Raw genomic sequence first — 19,646 nt, forward strand, 5'->3', positions numbered from 1 at the left:
GAAACTTTTTTTTTTTTTTTAAAGGAGGGCAGGAGGAAGTAGTTGATCTTACAGTCCAGGAGCAGAAGACTCTGGAACATCAAGGGAGAAGAGCATGAACGGAATGTGGGACCCTAACCAGCGAAGCAGTAACACCAGAGTTGGAGGCAGAGATGAGGACATGGAGAGAGAAGAGTGAGAGCAGCTAAGGACTCTAGACTCGTGGAAAGAGAAAAGCTGTGTGCTGGTGCCCAGGAGGCAGGCTTGCAGAATGTTTCCTTTAGTTGTTTAAATGATTATATATTCCTGACTGTTTCTGTGTACATTTCCCACTTCCCCCACCACCACCAAAAACAAAAACCGAGGGGATAGAAGTAAATACTGTTGGATGATGATGCACGGAGTAGACTGTAAGCATTGCAATGAAATGATGAGTGGAAAACCGATGTTCTCCCAACATTCAATTCACAATAAAAACTTTAAAAAATAAATAAAGGTTTAAAATTACGAAAGGTATGTGCCAAGGTTGTATTCTGAGCAAATAATCCAAGAAATGATTACATGAAGAATATTGTGGCATCAGGATCGGAGGAAGACTCATTAACAACCTTTGACACGCTTGCTGAAAGCAAAGAAGACTTAAAATACTTACTGATGAACATCAAAGACCACATACTTCAGTATGGGTTGCACCTCAATGTAAAGAAAACAAAAATCCTCACCACTAGAGCAGTAAATAGTACCATTATAAATGGTGAAAAAATTGAAGTTGTCAAAGACTTCATTGTTCTTGGATTAACCATCAACACTCATGGAAACAGTGGTCAAAAAATCAAACGACAGATTGCATTAGGCAAATTGGCTGCACAAGATGCTTTGAAGTGTTCAAGAGCAAAGGTGTCAGTTTGAGGACTAAGGTGCACCTGACCCAAGCCATGGTGTTTTCAATAGCTTCACATGCATGTGAAATTTGAACAGTGAATAAGGAAGACCATAGAAGAATTGATGCATTTGAGTTATGGTGTTGGAAAAGACTATTAAAAGTGCCTTGGACTACTAGAACAAACAAATCTATGGTCGAAGAAGTACAGCCAGAATGACCAGACTTCATCTATCATACTTCAGATATATTATCAGGAGTAACTAGTCCCTGGAGAAGGACATCATGCTAAAGGTAAAGTGGAGGGTCAGCGAAATAGAGGAAGAGCCTCAATGAGACAGACTGGCATAGTGGCATCAGCAATGGACTCAAATTTAAAAATTGTGAGAATGGTGCTGGACGGAAGAGTGTTTTGTTCTGTTGTGCTTAAGGCCACTATGAATCAGTACCTAACAACAACAACAACAGGACTTGGGCATGAGAGAGTCATTGGGAAGGGATTAAAATGTCTTAAAACTGATTTATGATGATGGCTGAAACACTGGGTATAATTACAAAAAAATGCTTGAAATACTTTTGTCTTTAACAGCTTTATTGATATAATTCACATGCCAAATAATTCATCCATCTTAAAGTATACTGTGCAATGATTTACAGTATATTTACTGAGGTGTATAGCCATCATGACAACCAATTTTAGAATCTGTCATCTCCTCAGCACCACCACCCAAAAAAAGAAAAACTCATACCTATATGGCTACATTTTAAGAGCAGATATATATTCATCCCAGTCCTAGTGTGGTGCTATTGGTTAATGCGCTGGACTGCGAAGTCCACTTTGAACCGGGAGGGCTGTGGTTCAAGTTCACCAGCTGCTCCTCAGAAATTATACAGGGTTGCTATGGGTCGGAACCCGATTCAACTGCACTTAACACCACCACCACCAATACATTCATCAGTGAAAAGCTTATTTTCAGCTGGGTTAGTCATTGGTTTTACCACTGAGCTATGAAAGAAACAATAAATTTAAAGGTATTCTTTCTCCTAGGTTCCTTTGTTAAGTATCTGACACATTTCTACTGTCTGGGTATAGCTGAAAATATTTTCAAAGAATCACCACAAGAGAAAATTTTTGGATGGTAAAAATCATCGGAAAATGTCAAGATATGATATATCTGAATCCATTTCAAATTTTGTGTTTCTAAAGAAAAGGCGCTAAAGGTAATTTTTATTTTCTACTGTATTCCTGGGAGTTTTAACTTTTACACAACAATGGTTACCAATTTAAAAGAAGGAAAGCTGTCTTCACTGGCCACTGTGCCCAACTAAAACTTCACTCTCCTTGGTTTTAAGACCCAACTCTACCAATTTGCTTTACTTCAGTTATCTTCTTAACCTTTCCTTAAAATTACCCAAGTATGCTTACACTTTCTGCTACTTTTACTCCTGCAATTCCATCACGGAGCATAAATATCTCAACGTCATCACAGTTACTTCCCAACTTAATCCTGACACTGACCACTGCAGAAAAATCCCTTACCATTTGTACTAAGCGATACAATTAAAAGTCTCAGTTGCTGTTGTACTTTTTTGTTTCTCTATTTGATCAGCTTGTGCTTACCTTTCCTGGGACAGACAACTACTAAATTTCTTACAACTCTAAAATTCTTTCATTTTTCCACACTTGAAAGTCAAACTTGTATTTTCATCCCTTTATAGTCTTCTAAATTAATGGCACCACATTTTCATATGCATTTCTTAGGTCGCTTTAGTTAACTGTTCTAGCATTATGATATCAAGATGGATCATCACAGGAGAAACCCCATGAACTGAAACACGTCCTCCAAAAGACTATGTTAAATGTGCAGCATAACTATTCTTCAATGCCTTTATCTGGCACTGTAGGATAAACACTGGGTCACAAGGTCGGTTTGAACCAGAAGGTCGGCAGTTCAAACTCACCAGCCACTCCTTGGAAAACACTCTACAAGGTCTCAATGAGTCAGAAGGGATTCAAAGGCACTTAACAACAACAAATGCCTTTATCTGCATAATATAAATAGTTCTGGAAGGACTAGGAACATTTAAGATTTAGTGTGTATTGGCTAGAAAAATAACCAATACATCAAATGTTTATCCTTTTCACTTTCAATGTTATAAAATCCTCCTCCTGAATTGAACTTTCACAGAGTTAATCAGTATCATTTTTTTACTTCCAAAATTCTCCTGTATTAAGACAAGCATGTGCCCTCCAGCTAAGTTTAAAAGTGATCATCTCAGAAGCAGAGACAGAAGACCCCAGGACCATCAAGAAGGAAGATCATGAGTGGAGTGTGAGATCCCTTCATAGAAACAGGGCAGAAGCAGAAGCGAAGACAGAGATGGTGACATGAAGAGAAAGAGCAGTGTGGGACTCTAGGCCTTGTATATATATACAAACATTCTCAATCTGGAAAGCTACATAAGAAATTGCTAACAGTGATTGCTTCTGGGAGAGCTTGATAGCTGGTCAGAGAGAAAGAGATTTTAATATTTTATTTCCCTTTATATTTCTTGAATATTGAGCCACATAAATTTTACAAACCAATTAATTTAAGCGTATACTTTTTTGGAGTCCTGGTGTGGTGCTGTGGGCTAATGTGTCAGACTACAAAGTCATTTGAACTGCAAGGTCAGTAGTTCAAGCTCACCAGCCGCTCCTTGAAAACCCTATACAGGGTCGGTATAAGTTGGAATCGACTTGACAGCACTTAACAACAACAATATACTTTTAAAATACTTTAGCATATTATCATATGAAATTATATCCTAAGCATGCATCAACTCAAACTATGAAACTTGGAAATCTCAGGTAGTAAAAGGACAGCCTATATTTTGAGTCTTTATAGTCACTTCAAAGAGCCCTAGTCGGGCAATGGCTACACACGTGGCTCAGTCTTAGAAACGCTATGGGGCAGTTCTACTCTGTCATAAAGGGCCGCTATGAGTCGGAAGTAACTCAATGGCACGTAACAAAATCAATACAGTCACTTCAACTAAATTTTCTAAAGATAATGGCTTTTTAATTTTCATACAGACAATCTCACCTGTGTGAGTAGGTGGGGGGGGGGGCTGCTAGCCTTCTATTTAAACCAGTTGTCATTTAGTCATCCAACCAAATTGAGATTAGATAACCTAGCAAAAATACAATAGTGTTCTGAATTACGAGTCCTATGAATAGCAACTTAATAGTTTAAAACAACATTTAGACCAGTTTTAGATTTATAACCAGCAGCTCCATTACAGTATGACAGCATCAGTGGAAGTAATAAACAAATGGAATGAAGCTTCCACACAGGTTAGTCACAGCAAGAAGGAAAAACATAAGGGAAAAAAAGAACCTAAGGTAATTGTTATTTGTCCATTTCTTGATGTGCTGGCTAGAGATGCTGTTGTTGTTGTTGTTGTTAAGTGTCGTCGATTCGATTCCGACCCATAGCGACCCTGTATAGGGTTTTCAAGGAGCAGCTGGTGAGCTTGAACCACTAACCTTATAGTTCAAATGACTTTGCAGTCTGACGCATAACCCACAGTGCCACACCAGGACTCCCCATCTCATGGCAACCCTGGCACGACAGAAGAAAACAGCTGCCCAGTCCTGCTCCATCCTCAGGACAGGCGTGGACTGGACCACTGTGACCCCACTGTATGGGAACTGTGGAGTTTTCACTGACTAGTTTTCAGAAACAGATCACCAGGCTTTTCCTCCTAATTCATGAATCTGGAAGCTCCACTGGACTCTCTAGCATCACAGCAGCTTGCAATCCTCCACGAAGAGCCAGGTAGTAGCAGTACCCGAGGTGCCCTGTCATGTTTCCTGCATGCAACACAGATTTCCAGGTGAGAATTCCACCACTAACCCACTAACAGAGGCCATCTCTAGTAATGGTCATTAACTACAATGTGCCACTGTGAGATAAAGCACGGGACCTCAAGGTTGGTTTAAACTACAAGGTCAGTGGTTCAAACTCACCAGCAGCTCCTTGGAAAACCTATACAGGGTGTCACTATGAGTTGACTTCATGGCATTTAACAACAACAACTAAAATGGTGAGGGTGGTGAGGATGTCAGTTCATTCAACATGATGTATGCTAAAGAACACTTGAGGTTTTTCAGTGTTTCCTAAGCTATATACACGATATGGTGGTAGTGGTTATGTGCCGTGGAGTTGGTTCCGACTCACAGCGACCCTGTCCAGGGTTTCCGAGGCTGTAAATCTTTATGGGAGCAAAAAGCCTCCTTTCTTCCGCGGAACAGCTGGTAGTTTCGAACTGCTGACATTGAAGTTCACAGCCCGGTTTGTAACCACTACGCTACCAGAGCTCCTTATATATATGAAGGGACTTCAAAAATTCACGGAAAAATTCCATTATCTTGTCATCCAGTTTTCCAGCAACTTTTTGAAGGCCCCTCTTATACAGACACACACAACACGCTGTTGTTTTGCTATTGAGTTGGTCCCAACTCATAGCGACTCTATGCACAACAGAACATAACACTGTTCAGTCCTGCACCATCTTCACAATTGTTGTCGTGTTTGAGTCCACTGTTGTTGTCAATGTGTCAAACACACACACATAGATGGGTATTATCTAAAATGGGACTTATAGAATAATCAATTCTAGTATTGTGCTTACTAGATTTTCTTAAATAATCAGCACCTATGAAACCCACTCCTCTTCTCTAATTCCTAAATTAAATATGACCTTATATACAAATGTCGAGTCCTGATGTGGTGCTGTAGGATAATCCCTAGACTGCTAGCCACAAGACTGGCAGTTCAAACCCACCAGTCACTCCTTGGAATCCTAAACAAGGTCGCTATGAGTCAGAAGTGACTAGATGGCACTCAACAACATATAAAAACGCCAATGCAATTTTAATTACTATAATGTAAAGCTGACACAGATAATTTAACAATGTATCATTGTACATAAATTATTATCTTTTGAATGGCTAGTAATTGTTTTATATATGAAGGGCAATGATGTGGCCAAAATTATTTTTGCTATCCAACTTTATTAGAAAATAAAAACATTTTCAGCTTAATTATGGATGGCACAATACTTTTTGGCAAAACAGATTTATCAGCAACAAAACAGCTGTTGAGTAGGAAGTTTTTAATGCATTTTTCTTTTTAGAGTATAGTATTTAGGATTTGTAATCATTTTGATTTTCTAAAAAACTATATAAACTCACCAACTGCGCCTCAGAGACCTGATCCAGGGTTGCTATGAGTAGGATCTGACTTGACAGCACTTAGCAACGACATATATGGTGGGGGGTTGTGGGATGTTATTAATAGATTGGTCACAAACCTCAAATTTTAAGTGTCCCATGACTTGATCAGTTTGATTTCATTTTGATGCTACTGGTGGTGTTACGTGCCATGGAGTCGGTTCTGACTCAGAGTGATAATAGTGCCACTTTAAACATTAGTAGAAAAGTTAAATCAATACTGTAAATGTTTTCATGTAATGGAATGGAAACCATGTATATTTATTTTCTCATTAGGACACACCACTGGGAACTTCATTATAAATGAAAAAAAAGGAAACAGATTTTTTTTTTTTTTTTAATTTTAAGGAACTGTTTTAAAATTATTCAAAAACATGTAAATATCAAGTTATTTTAAACAGACAGCTATCAAATTCTCAGAAGCTAGTTATGTAGTTAGTGCCTAGATTTTCCAAGTTCAATTAGTCCTCTTTTGGAACTCTGTAAGCTCCAGTTTAGAGCTTGCAAGTCCCAGATCCAGAGTGGGAAGTAACATAAAAAGCAGTCTACTTTACTTTCTGCATTCAAATTCTGTCCTAATACAATATTTAGTATAAGTGAAGACAAATAATACTGAAACATCAGTTAGATTTTAGAAGGCTCCTTATATTTCAGACTGTTGTTGTTGTTGTTAGGTGCCATCGAGTTGATACCGACCTTACACACAGCTGAATAAAACACTGCCTGATCCTGGACCAGCCTCATAATTGTTGCCCCGCTTGAGCCCACTGATGCTGCCACTTGGCCAATCCATCTCATTGGGGGTCTTCCTCTTTTTCTCTGACCCTCCACCCTACCAAACAAGACATCCTTCTCCAGAAACTGGCCCCTCCTGACAATATGCCCAAAGTATGAGAGACAAAGTTTGGCCATCCTGGCCTCAAAGGAGCACTCTGGCTGCACTTCTTCCAACACAGATCTATTGTTTCTTTTGGCAGCCCACGGCACCTTCAATATTCTCCTCCAACACCATAACTCAAAAGCATCAATTCTTTTATGGTCTTCCTTATTCACTGTCCAGCTTTCACATGCATATAAGGTTACTGAAAATACCATGGCATGGGTTAAGAGTACCTTAGTCTTCAAGCTGACATCTTTGCTCTTCAACACTTTTAAAAGGTCTTGTGCAACAGGCTTGCCTAATGTAATAATACATCGTTTGATTTCTTGACTGTTGCTTCCATGAGTGTTTCCATGAGTGTTGACAGTTGATCCAAGAAGAATGAAGTCCTTGACAACTTCAATCTTTTCTCCGTTGATAAGAATGTTGGTCCAGTGGTAAGGATTTTTGTTTTCTTGACATTGAAATGTAATACATACCGAAGGCTGTGCTCTTTGATCTTCATCAGTAAATGTTTTAAGTCCTTTTCACTTTCAGCAAGCAAGGTTGTATCATCTGCATATCACAGATTGTTAATGAGTCTTCCTCCAATCCTGATGCTACGTGTTTCTTCATAGAACCCAACTTCTCAGATTATTTGCTCAGCATACAGGCTGAATGAGTATGGTGAAAGAATACAACCCTGTCACACACATTTCTTAATTTGAAACCATTCAGTGTTCCCACATTCTGTTCGAACAACTGCCTCTTGGTCCAGGTACAGATTCCTCATGAGCACAACTGAGGTGTTCCAGAATACTCATATTCATATTTCAGATTGTTATTGTTCTGTGTCATGGAGTCAGGTCCAACTCATAGTGACCCTGTACAGGTTTTCCGAGGTTGTAAATCTTTACGGGAGCAGAAAAACCTTGTCTTTCTCCTGCTGAACAGCTGGTAGTTTCGAACTGTTGACCATGAGATTAGCAGCCCGATTCGTAACCACTACGCTACCAGAGCTCCTTATATTTCAGATAGGGAATAGTTTATTCTCATCCTTTACTACAAGGAAAAACAAGAATACACAAAAACTTGTGTAAGAATGTTCATAGAAGCATTTTTCATAATAGTGCAAAACATCAAACAAGGCTATGCTCAAAGCTCAATTAACAGGAAACAAAATATGATTTTAAACTGTTAAGATGAAATTTGGAATTAAGTTGGTAAGATTCAAAAACACAATCATGAATCAAAACAATACATATAATGCATTTATAAGAATGTCAATTTTATTATAATAAATAATCTTTACATATGTTTTTTATTTGCTATTATAAAATTTAGGAGTTCTGGGGTGGTGCCATACATAGGATAAGCACTTACCTCCAGGTTAATATGAACTGCAAGGTTGGTGGTTCAAGCTCATCAGCCGCTTCTCAGAAACTCAATAGAGGGTTGCTATGAGTCAGAACCAACTAGATAGCACTTTACAACAACAACCAATTATAAAACTTACTAGCTAAAATTGACAAACTGATCCTAAAATTCACATAGACATGCACTAGGCAAAACAATCTTGAAAAGAACTAAATTGCAAGATGCACACCTTCCCATTCCAAAGCTTACTACAAAGCTAAAATAATCACAACAATGTAGTACTGTCATAAAGGCAGACAATAGAATAGAGTTGAAAGTCCAGAAATGAACCCTCATTTGCAATCACTTGATTTTCAACAAAGATATCAAGACAATTCAGAAAGGGGCAGGGGAGATGGGAAGAGTCTTTTCAACAAATGGTGCTGGGAATTGTTGTTGTTAAGCACCATCAATTCAGTTCTGACTCTGGCTTTACATCTGTGGGAGCAGAAAGCCTCATCTTTCTCCCACAGAACAGCTGGTGGGTTCAAACTACTGACCTTGTTTTTTGCAGTCCAGTCCTATCATTTGCTGTTTTGTGGAAGCATGTCAGAAGTGGGGAATCGTTTTTCTGCCAAAATTTCTAACACCATTGGTGGGCCACACAAAATTATCAATTTAGAAATTAACCTGATATATTTGGTAGGACATTTCATTGTGACACTACAGGATAAGCAGTAGGTCGGTTTGAACCGCAAGGCTGATGGTTCAAACTCATCAGCCACTCGTTAGAAATACTATATACAGTGTCGCTATGAGTCGGAAGAGACTTGAGGGCACATAACAACAACAATGTGATGACCGGAACTACGGTTGTGTTGGCAGGGCCAGACCAAATTTCTCAGGTCTTATACAGCCTGCGGGCCGGACATTCCCCATCCCTGTTGTATGTCGTGAGTCAATTCTGACTCGGAGGACCCTGTATAGGGTTTACCAGAGTGGTTGATGGGTTGAAACTGCCAACACTGCAGTTAGCAGTCCAGCACCCCACCATGACTCAATGCTTTTCATAGCTTCATGCAAATGAAGGAAAGCGTACCCCTTCCTTGCACCATATAAAAATTAACTCCAACTGAATCATATACCTAAATGTCAGAGCTAAAACTATAGAACACTTTGAATAAAACACAGAAAAAAATCTTTGTAATCTTGATTTAGGCAAAAACTGTAGATAGGACATCAAAAGCACAGTGATTTCTAGCTCGAACTGACAACAGCTACTCAAAAGATTAGACAGGAAACTTAGGGGGAAGTGAGTTTATGCGAATAGGGAAGAAGAACTCAGAAAAGTTCGTGAGAAGGGTTACTCAACTCAGAGAGTATAATCAATGTGGAGACTGGTGGGGTATGTTGTGCTGTGTATATCCTCAACAACAAAATAAAATTTTTAAAAGACACAAGTGATAAAAAAGATAAGCTGGACTTCATCAAAATTAATAATACTGGTGCTTTTGAAGTTCCCATTGAGAAAGTGAAGGCAACCCATAAAATAAGAGAACATAATTGTAAATCATATATCTAACTAAACTGCTAACCACAAGGCCAGCAATTGAAACCCACCAGCCACTTCTCAGAAATACAAGGTGGCTATGAATCGGAACAGATTGGAAGGGTCTTAACAATAACTTGAAAGGATGCTTAACATCTTTAGGATCAGAGAAACTATAAAAGACAGTTCTAATGAACAACTGCTTCAACCCTTCATAAGGACAGCGATTATGAAAAGACCGCAACCCTTAGACATTCCTGGTGGAATTGTAAAATGGTGCAGCAACTTTGGAAAATAACTTGGTAATTCTTCAACATGCTAAACATGGAGTTACTATGCAATCCGGTAATTCCGCTCCGTTGTTGTTGTTGTTGTTGTTGTTATGTGCCTTGGAGTCGGTTCCGACTCATAGCAACCCTGTACAGGGTTTCCAAGGTTGTAAATCATTACAGGTGCAGAAAGCCTCATCTTTCTCCCGCGGAAGAGTTGGTAGTTTCTAACTGTGGACCTTGCAGTTCGCAGCCCGATTCCTAACTACTACACTACCAGAGCTCTTTGTACTCCTTGGTATATCCCTCAAACAAATGAAAACATACATCCACAGAAAAATTAGATACAAGTGGAATATATGATGTCACATTGTGGGGATTGCAATCCATGAAACAAAATGTGTATGTTCAGTGGAATCTGACCTGCTCTGTAAACCTTCACCCAATTCACAATAAAAGGTTTTAAAAAAACCAACTAACACACAAATATTCAAATCAACAGTATTCATAGCTGTCAAAAAGTGGAAACAAACCAAATGTCCAACTGATGAATGGATAAATAAAATGTGGTATATCCACACAATGGAATATTGCTCAGCAATTAAAGGTAATATACTGATACATGCTACAACATGAACCTTGAAACCATGCTAATTAAAAGAAGCCAGTCACAAAAGACATATGAGATTCCATTTATATGACATGTCCAGAAGGCCAAGTGGTAGCATCAAAGCACTCAAGCGTGGCAACAGTAGTGAAGTTGGCCCAGGGTCCCACAGTGTTTCGTTCTGCTGTGCATAAGGTCACTATGGGCCGGTGCTGACTTGATGGCACCTAACAACAACAACAATAGTGACAGAGGACTCCTGGTGTGGTGCTGTGGGCTAATGCATCAGACTGCAAAGTCGTTTGAACTGCAAGGTCGGTGGTTCAAGCTCACCAGCTGCTCCTTGGAAACCTTACACAGTGTTTGTTATAGGGTCGGAATCCACTCGATGACCCTTAACAACAGTAACATAGTAACAGAGGACTAACTCCCGGTGTGGTGCTGTAGGATCAGCACTGGACTGTGAACCACCAGCAGCTCCTCGGAAACCCTACCCAGGGTGGCTATGAGTCGGAACCAACTCGACCTTGACGGCACATAACGACAACAAACACGGAGTGACAGAAACTGGATTAGTAGTTGCCAAGCGCTGAGGGTAAGAAATGGAAAGTGATTTCTAATGGGCAACAGGCATGGCATTTCTTTCTGGGATGATAAAATTGTTCGAAAACTGATTGTGATGATTGTTGCACAATTCTGTGAGTATATTAAAAACCACTGTACTGTATACTTTAAATAGGTACATGAATTATAGCTCAATTAAGCTGTAAACACAAACACACACACAAACCTTAGTGCCTAGTTTAGGCTGCTTGTGGAAAACAACATTTAAGACAAGGTACTATTAACTAATTTGATCACGAAGCGAGTTCCATGCTTCAGACACTAAGAGTTGAGAATTTCGGATACACTCCTTAATCATTGAAAGATGATTCCTTTAACCATTTCTAAGTCTTAAGGAAAATGGAAGTGTAGTACTTGCGACTGTCACAACACAGAAATAGGATTGATCCCAGATACTTGAGTAAACATGCTACTTTGCCGTACAGGGTTGAACAGTACTTCCCATTCCAACAAACAAGACCTGCAGAAAAACACTCCACGGGGAGCATGAGAAGTCATTCTCAAAAGAAGAAAATCATACTAAATTAAGAAAAAGAGGGGTGTGGAAACAATGAGGAGGGGCAACACCGGCAGGGAACAAGAAGTCTCGGTGCGTTTAAACCCAGGCAGTTCAGTTGCATTAAATTCAACTTTGATAGACGCTTTGTCAACAGGCCCGAAGGCAAATCCTGAGCGCAGATCAGAGCTGCGAGGCCCGAGAGGAAGTGCTGATCCAGCCAGCCCTGCACGAGATTCCGTGTGGAAATGGTGGGGAGCACTGGGATAAGATGGGGGCCTGCAGTACCCTCCGCCGGGCTCCAGCCAGCGCTCCCGGGCAGCGCGCAGCCGGAGGCGGCCGCCCCGCCGGCCCAGCGTTCGTGTCCCAGCCGCCGCGCACACCCCTTGTGAAGCGCGCCCGGAGCCCGGAGCCTCTGGCGGGGCCGCCTCCCGTCTCCCGCCCTATCCGGCGCTTTGTCCTGAGCCCCGGCGGCCGGCGTCCCCTCGGCGTCCACGCCGCGGACTGAGGGACACCGCTGACAGCCCCCGTGCCCGGTAAAAGCAGCATTTCCATGTGTCCGGGTCGACCGGCGACCCATAGCCGGCCGGGCGACCCGCAGCCAGGCGGGATCCAGAAGGCGGTCCGAGGACGCTCTCCCTGCCCGAGGAGCCTTCGCCGCCGCCCAAAGCGCACACAGGCCGACAACAGGCACCCTAAGTCTCGGACGCCGAAACCCACACAGTTTCCAACATCCTCCTCTTACCCAAAAATTCTCGACGAAATGCGCCATGACCATCGTGCCGCCGTGCCGGAGTTCGCGTCCGCACCCTCCTGTCCGCCACTGGGTAAACACGGGCCCGGCCCCCACAGTGCCCCCGCCTTTCACCGCCACAGCCGCCGCCGACACCGCCGCTGCCGCAGCCTTCTCAGTGACCGGCCCGAACCCTTCAGGGCGCATGCGCCACCTAGCGGCTACGACCGCCGGGCAAAAACTTGGACGACACCTCCTGGCTGCGCGCATGCGCCCGGAAATCCATTCCAGGCTTCTGGTCGCTTTCCTCTTTCGCCAGTCTAGGCGCGGCTAGATTTGAGTATTCTCTTGGGAATGGTAGAAAACCGAGCCACTGAGGAGTCACCGGACAGACTGTCCTCTCCCTCTACAGTGTGACAGATACTGGCCCAGGGATGGAAAGAAGAGTGCGGACTGAAGACTGCAGTGAAACCCGACTGCCCACCGCCCTCTTTCACTTCGCAAGACTTCTCCAGTTCCTCCGGCCTTCGGTCTCCGGACCAAAGTCTAGGCAAGCAGAAATGGAGGAAATTTGGCCTCTAGCCACGTGGGCGACGCTGAGAAACTTTTAGTCAACAGGGTGTCTGTCCTTGACAGGGAACTAAGAGCCAAAACAAAACTTTCCGAGACCGGAAAAGGAGGAAACGCCCAGTGTCGCCTGAGAGCCCCGGGAGCTCTGGGAGACCCGGAGCAGCCAGTCCCTGACCTCTAGCACTCCTGGAGCGCACCAGCCGAGACAGCCGAAAACACGACCGGGATCCAAAAGAGTGTTTACAAGTCTCTTTCAGGATTTATCCATCGTTCTCTTAGCAACTTGTACATTATGGGAAAAAAAGCAAGTTTTAACATGCCTCGATCTCATAGAGAAATTAAATCCTCTTCCCACGCCTTGCTTTCCAAAGGCTTTAAAAAAAAATTAAACTCTTGAAGAAGTCTCATGTTCACTATCACCAGGTTATTTGCCTCCGGTGAAGGAAGGACTCTTTCTATGAAACACTAAGCTCAAAAGCTGCAGTCCTAGTAGTGAAGTCCCACAAAAAGCTTTAGTATATTTATGTATAAGTATGCTTACCACATCTCAGGTTTTGTGACTTGAAACATAGTGAACACTACGACACTACTTCTGCAGAGGAAATCGTTTTCATCCTCCAAAGTAAAAATCATGCAGAGCCTTTCACATAGCTTGAACTATAAAGTGTTTGTTGAGTTGGGAAATGATTGTGAGAAAGGTTCTGTGGCTATATCTTTAAAAGAATAGAAGACACCAGTGATTTGCTTTAACATAATTTATTGAGGAAGAAGAGATGAGTAGGACTACAGATGAAACAAAATTGGCCATGAGTTGAGAATCGAGGGAGCGGAGTGATAGAAATGTGGCTCTTTATATAATTCTTTTCATTTTTGTATATATTTGAGATTTTCTACAATAAAAGTTTGTATTACATTGGAAATGCATTTTATTAAGACTTTCATTTTTCAAGTCTTCATTATAATGTCATTTATACATAGTTTAGAGGACAATTCAATTTAGATCTATATTACATTTTCCAAACCATCACTCTAATGCTTCTGTCTTTCTTTCTTTAGTGCTATCTTTCTTGATATACAAGAAATTCTAAAAAGATCCAGCTGTCTAGATCACACTGCAAATAAGCTTGCCCTAAATTCCTAATATCCTTAGTAGTAACCACCCTCAGGCACAGGTAAGAGAGTTCCCTGCCTTGGCCCTGCACTTCAAAGGACCCTATATATTGTCCTCTGTGGTAGCTTAAGAGTTACTATGATGCAGGAAGCTATCCCACTGTTATTTCAAATACCAGTAGAGTAACTCATGGTGGACTTTTACAGAGCTACCTGACTAAGACAAACTAGAAAGAGGGTCATCGTGATTTACTTCTAAAATCTTGCCCAGTGAAAGCCTAATGAATATCAGTGGAGCACTGTCTGAGATAGTGCCTGAAAATAAGCCACTCAGATTGGAAGACACTGAAAATATAACTAGAGAATAGCTGCTTCCTCAAATTAGAATCAATCTTAATGACGTGTATGGAGTAAAACTTTCTAGACTTTCATTTGCTGATGTGGCATGACTCAAAATAAGAAAAAACAGATGCAAACATCATTTATAATTGGAATGGGAAATCTATGAAGTATGAATCTAGGAGAATTGGAAGTGGACAAAAACGAAATGGAATACTTGAAGGTAGATATCTTAGGTATCACTGCCAGATGCAGATGACACCACCTTGCTTGCTGAAAGCGAATAAGACTTAAAGCACTTACTGATAAGATCAAAGACTACAGCCTTCAATATGGGTTACACCTCAACATAAAGAAAATTAAAATCCTCATAACTAAACCAATAAGCACCATCATGATGAACAGAGAAAAAAATTGAAGTTGTCAAGGATTTTTCATTTTATTTGGATCCACAATCAACGCCCATGAAAGCAGTAGTCAGGAATGCCAACGATGTATTTCATTGGACAAATCTGCTGCAAAAGCACACACACAAAGCTGTTGCTTCAAAGACTAAGGTGCACCTGACCCAAGTCATGGTATTTTCAATCACCACATATGATAATGAAAGCTGGGCAATGAATAAGAAACACTACAGAAGAACTGATGCCGTTGAATTATGGTGTTGGCTAAGAATAATGACTATACCATGGACCACCAGAAGAATGGAGAAATATGTCTTGGAAGAAGTACAGCCAGAATGCTTCTTAGACGCCAGGGTAGCAAGACTTCCTCTGATGTGCTTTGGACATATTATCAGAAGGAACCAGTGCCTTGGAAAAGGACAAAAAAAGGCTCAAAAAAAAGACCCTTAACCAGACGGTTTGACACGGTGGCTGCAACAGTGAACTCCACCATGACAATTGTGAGGATGGCACAGGACCAGGCAATGTTCCATTCTGTTGGACCTAGATTGGCTGTGAGTCAGAACCAATCCTATGGGCCCTAGCAACAATAACAACATATCATAAACGCATACACACACACACACATACACATACTAATTTATTTTTATTAAAAAATACATGCGTGCTTCTGACACTCATTATCTGGTGTTCAACACTGGCACAATATGAACCATAGCCCTAAATACTCTCTCATGACCAACACCATCCAGGTTCCAGAATAACACTTGGCTTCACACCTCTGCCTTATAGCCTCAAAACAAAACGTAGATTCCAAATGCAATAAAAGGTTGTGAGGTATGGCTACTGTTATGGATTGAATTTGTTTCCCCAAAATATGTGACTAATATCCTAATCTCTATGTCTATAGTTGGAATCCTGGTGTGGTGCTTCTAGGAAGAGCACTGGACTGCTAACTACAAAGTTGGTGGTTGAAACCCACCTACCTCTTCTTGGGAACGCCATACAGGTCACTATGAAGTCAAAACCCACTCACAGAAGTTATAATCCCATTTGAGAATGGGTTGTCTTTGTGATGTTAATGAGGCAGGATTAGTGTAGTGTGTGTCTTGATCAACCTCTTTTGAAAAATAAAGAGATTAAACAAGCAAGCAGAGTGAGCAAAGGTGGGGTAAAATAGATGCCAAGACACACAGAGATCTCCAAAGAATCAGGAAACAGGCTGAAAAGACAAGGACCTTCCTTTAGAACTGACAGAGAAAGAAAGCCTTCCCCTTAAGCCAGCACCCTGAATTTGGACTTCTAGCTTTCTAAATCATGGAAAAATAAATTTGTTTGTTACGGCCATGCATTTGTGGTGTTCTGTTATACAACACTCGATAACTAACCAAGGGTCTATCAGAGATAAACTGCTTTGGAATTCAGGCAGGATTTAAGCAGCAGAAGTACGTATTGAAGAAGAAGACTGACTAGTCAAAGCCTTCCTCTTAGCTTGAATGTAATAGATTCTTGTATGACCACATATTGATCCCCAGTGGTGTTACCCTCAAGTGTGCCATTGTTAGACATTAGTATAATTCTCATCTGCCAAGAGGGAGACTTTACAACGTGTGGTTTGGTTGTTCGAGTGGTCACCACAGTGAGTTGGGAGCCAACTCAATGGCAGCTAACAATAAGATTCCAATTTGTAATATGAACACTTACAATTTAGCACAGTATTGACAATAGTTGTTTCCATTTGTACCCTTTTCTCTCGTCCCCAAATATTAGCATATGCCTGCCATGAAAGTAAATTTCCCGTGTATTTCAGGTATGTGTAAGGTTCTCATGAACCAAAACTCACATCCCATACTCTGTTAAGTCTGGCGGTTAGCTTGTAAATAGTGGTTAAAGTGAGTAAATTTCAGATGAAATAGTCCAGTATAAAAGAATGTGGGTGGTATCAGTTAGCTTCTGTCCTCTGAAATGAGGTTTCTGGGGATGCATACGGTCTCTGGCAGAGCACAGATAAGACTGGGAGTGGGGGGAATAGTTCACCCAGATGCCTTAAATTATTTGTGCCACACACATTTAGTCCTTGCCTATCTAAACAAATTTTTAAAGGATGAAAACTGACATAGGTGGCAACAGTGTTCAAACGCACAGCCTTTTATAGTCACTCAGTGAATGTTCAGTGAAAGGATGGATGAACGATTGAGTCTACAAGAGAAATGTCAAGTTGGATGAAACCTTAGAATGTAATGATTCCATTCTTCTTTTACTCAGATCCCTAACTGTTACTAGATATTGTTCTTGTTAAGTGCCTTCGAGTCAGTTCCTACTCATAGCGACCCTGTATACAGTTTCCAAGGAGCATCTGGTGGGCTTGAACCACCCATCTTGTGGTTCAAACTGACACTGTCGTTCAGCGCATTAACCCTCAGCACCACACCAGTGTATAAAAATGTCAATTTAATTTTCTAACATTACATATTTCCAAAATAATTATTTTGATCTTGAATATACTTTTTAAAGGAGTCCTGATATGGTGCTGTAGGATAAGTAGTGGACTGCTAACTACAAGGTAGGTTATTCAAACCCATCAGCGGATATCCTACACAGGGTCACTATGAGTCACAACTGACTAGAGGGCACTTAACAGCAATATATTTCTTAAAAAGACAAAACTACCTTTCACAATAAAATCAAATTAAAATAATAACATTTAAGACTTGGTTCCAGCAGGAAGGGGCCCCTGAACAAGTTGACCTTCCATTTTGGGGTGTTCCCACCTCCAGATTCAGCTTCCTCATATGATTTCTCACTAATTACACCTACCACCAACTTGTTGGTTTCTGAGGATGCTGTTGATCACCATTAAACTCTGGTCTAAGCATGTATATCATAGTATAATATAAAGACTGTTAATACATAACTTGAAAAAAAAATGGTAGCTAATAACATAAATCTACATTCGCTAGTTTACAAAGTATGGCTCATCTCCAAGATTTGAGGGCCCAACTCTTGCACAAGGCACCCAGAGAACTTCCCCCTTTTCATTTCTTAATTTTGTTCTCCTCCCGTTTCCAATCCTGGAATCACAGCTCATGGCATACCAACCAACATTTAGTCACAAGGGTCATTTCCTCATAACTCTACAGAATCCTGGGGTAGCGCTGTGGGTTAATGCGCCAGACTTGCAAGGTTGGTGGTTCAAGCTCACCAGCTGCTTCTCGGAAACCCCTTTCCAGGGTCGCTATGAGTCAGAACTGACTCGATGGGACTTAACAACAACAACCACTTAAAAATAGTTCTATTCCAGAAGAGCTGTCTATAAAGTAAAACACATTTTCCCATTCATTTTCAATATAAGTTTGCAAATGTATTTCCATTTGTTGTCAAAAGTAGAGTGGCAGAGGAGAAGCTCTTGAAAACCTCTCTGTTTCCTGTTCATTTCTTCAAGGAGCAGCATCAGATCTAGTAGCCCTTGAGCTTGACAATAACAAATAGCAAAAGAGATGTGTTCCGTGAAAAATTTCCTTGATTTTTCTAATACTCAGTTGCAGCATATTGAAAGCAAATACTACCCAGAGCAATTTACACATACAATGCAATCCCAATCCAGATTCTAACAACATTCTTCAAAGAGATGGAAAAGACAATTAGTAATTTTATATGGAAAGGAAAGAGACCCAGGATAAACAAAGCACTGCTTAAAAGGAAGAACAAGGTTGGAGGTCTCTCACGCCCCGATTTCAAACTTTACCATATGGCTACGGTGGTGAAAACAGCCTGGTACTGGTACAATGAAAGACACATTGATCAATGGAATAGAATCGAGAATCCATATATTAACCCAACCACTTACAGCCAAATGATTTTCCAGAAAGTGCCTAGGCACATTGCATGGGGAAGACACAGTCTCTTTAACAAATGGTGCTGGCAGAACTGGAAAGCGATATGTAAAAGACTGAGACAAGACTTTGCCTTACACCCTATACAAAAACGAACTCAACATGCATTAAAGATCTAAATGTGAATCCTAAAATTAAGAAGATCATGAATGAAAAAACAGGGACGAATGTGAGGGTGCTAATTCAGGGAATATTCAGACTGCCACACATTCTGAGAAATACACAAACAAAAATAGATAAAATAGATAAGTGGGACATACTAAAAATTAAAAATTTGTGTGCATCAGAAGACTTCACCAAGAGAGTAAAAAGGGAACCCATAGACTGGGGAAAAAAAATCTTCTGCAATGACATATCAGATAAAGGACTCATCTCTAAAATATATAGAAAATTACTACATATCTACAAAAACAAGACAAATAACCCAATCAAAAAATGGGCACAGGATATGAACAGACAGACACTTCATCAGGGAGGAGATCTGGGCAGCCAACAAACATATGAAGAAATGTTCACGATCACTAGCCATTAGAGTTATGCAAATCAAAACAACAATGAGATACCATCTCACACCAGCAATAACAGCAAAAATTAAAAAGTTGAAGACAATAAATGCTGGCAGGGATGTGGAGAGACTGGGACTCTCCTGCATTGCTGGTGGGACTGCAAAATGGTCCAACCTCTCTGGAAAGCAATATGG

General features: G+C 40.8%; 1 protein-coding gene across 1 annotated transcript in view; it reads right to left on the reverse strand.

Annotated features, from left to right (window-relative positions):
• Positions 1 to 12,695, reverse strand: part of FCHO2 (FCH domain only 2) — a 256,849-nt gene extending 244,154 nt beyond the window's left edge. Inside the window, exon 1 of the mRNA XM_006875274.1 lies at positions 12,643 to 12,695. Coding sequence (XP_006875336.1) covers positions 12,643 to 12,675 — 33 coding nt within the window. The 5' untranslated portion in view covers positions 12,676 to 12,695. The remainder of the gene's footprint in view (positions 1 to 12,642) is intronic.
• Between the last annotated feature and the right edge of the window lie 6,951 nt (positions 12,696 to 19,646).

Source organism: Chrysochloris asiatica, unplaced genomic scaffold (assembly GCF_000296735.1).
Source record: "Chrysochloris asiatica unplaced genomic scaffold, ChrAsi1.0 scaffold00316, whole genome shotgun sequence".
NCBI lineage: Eukaryota > Metazoa > Chordata > Mammalia > Afrosoricida > Chrysochloridae > Chrysochloris > Chrysochloris asiatica.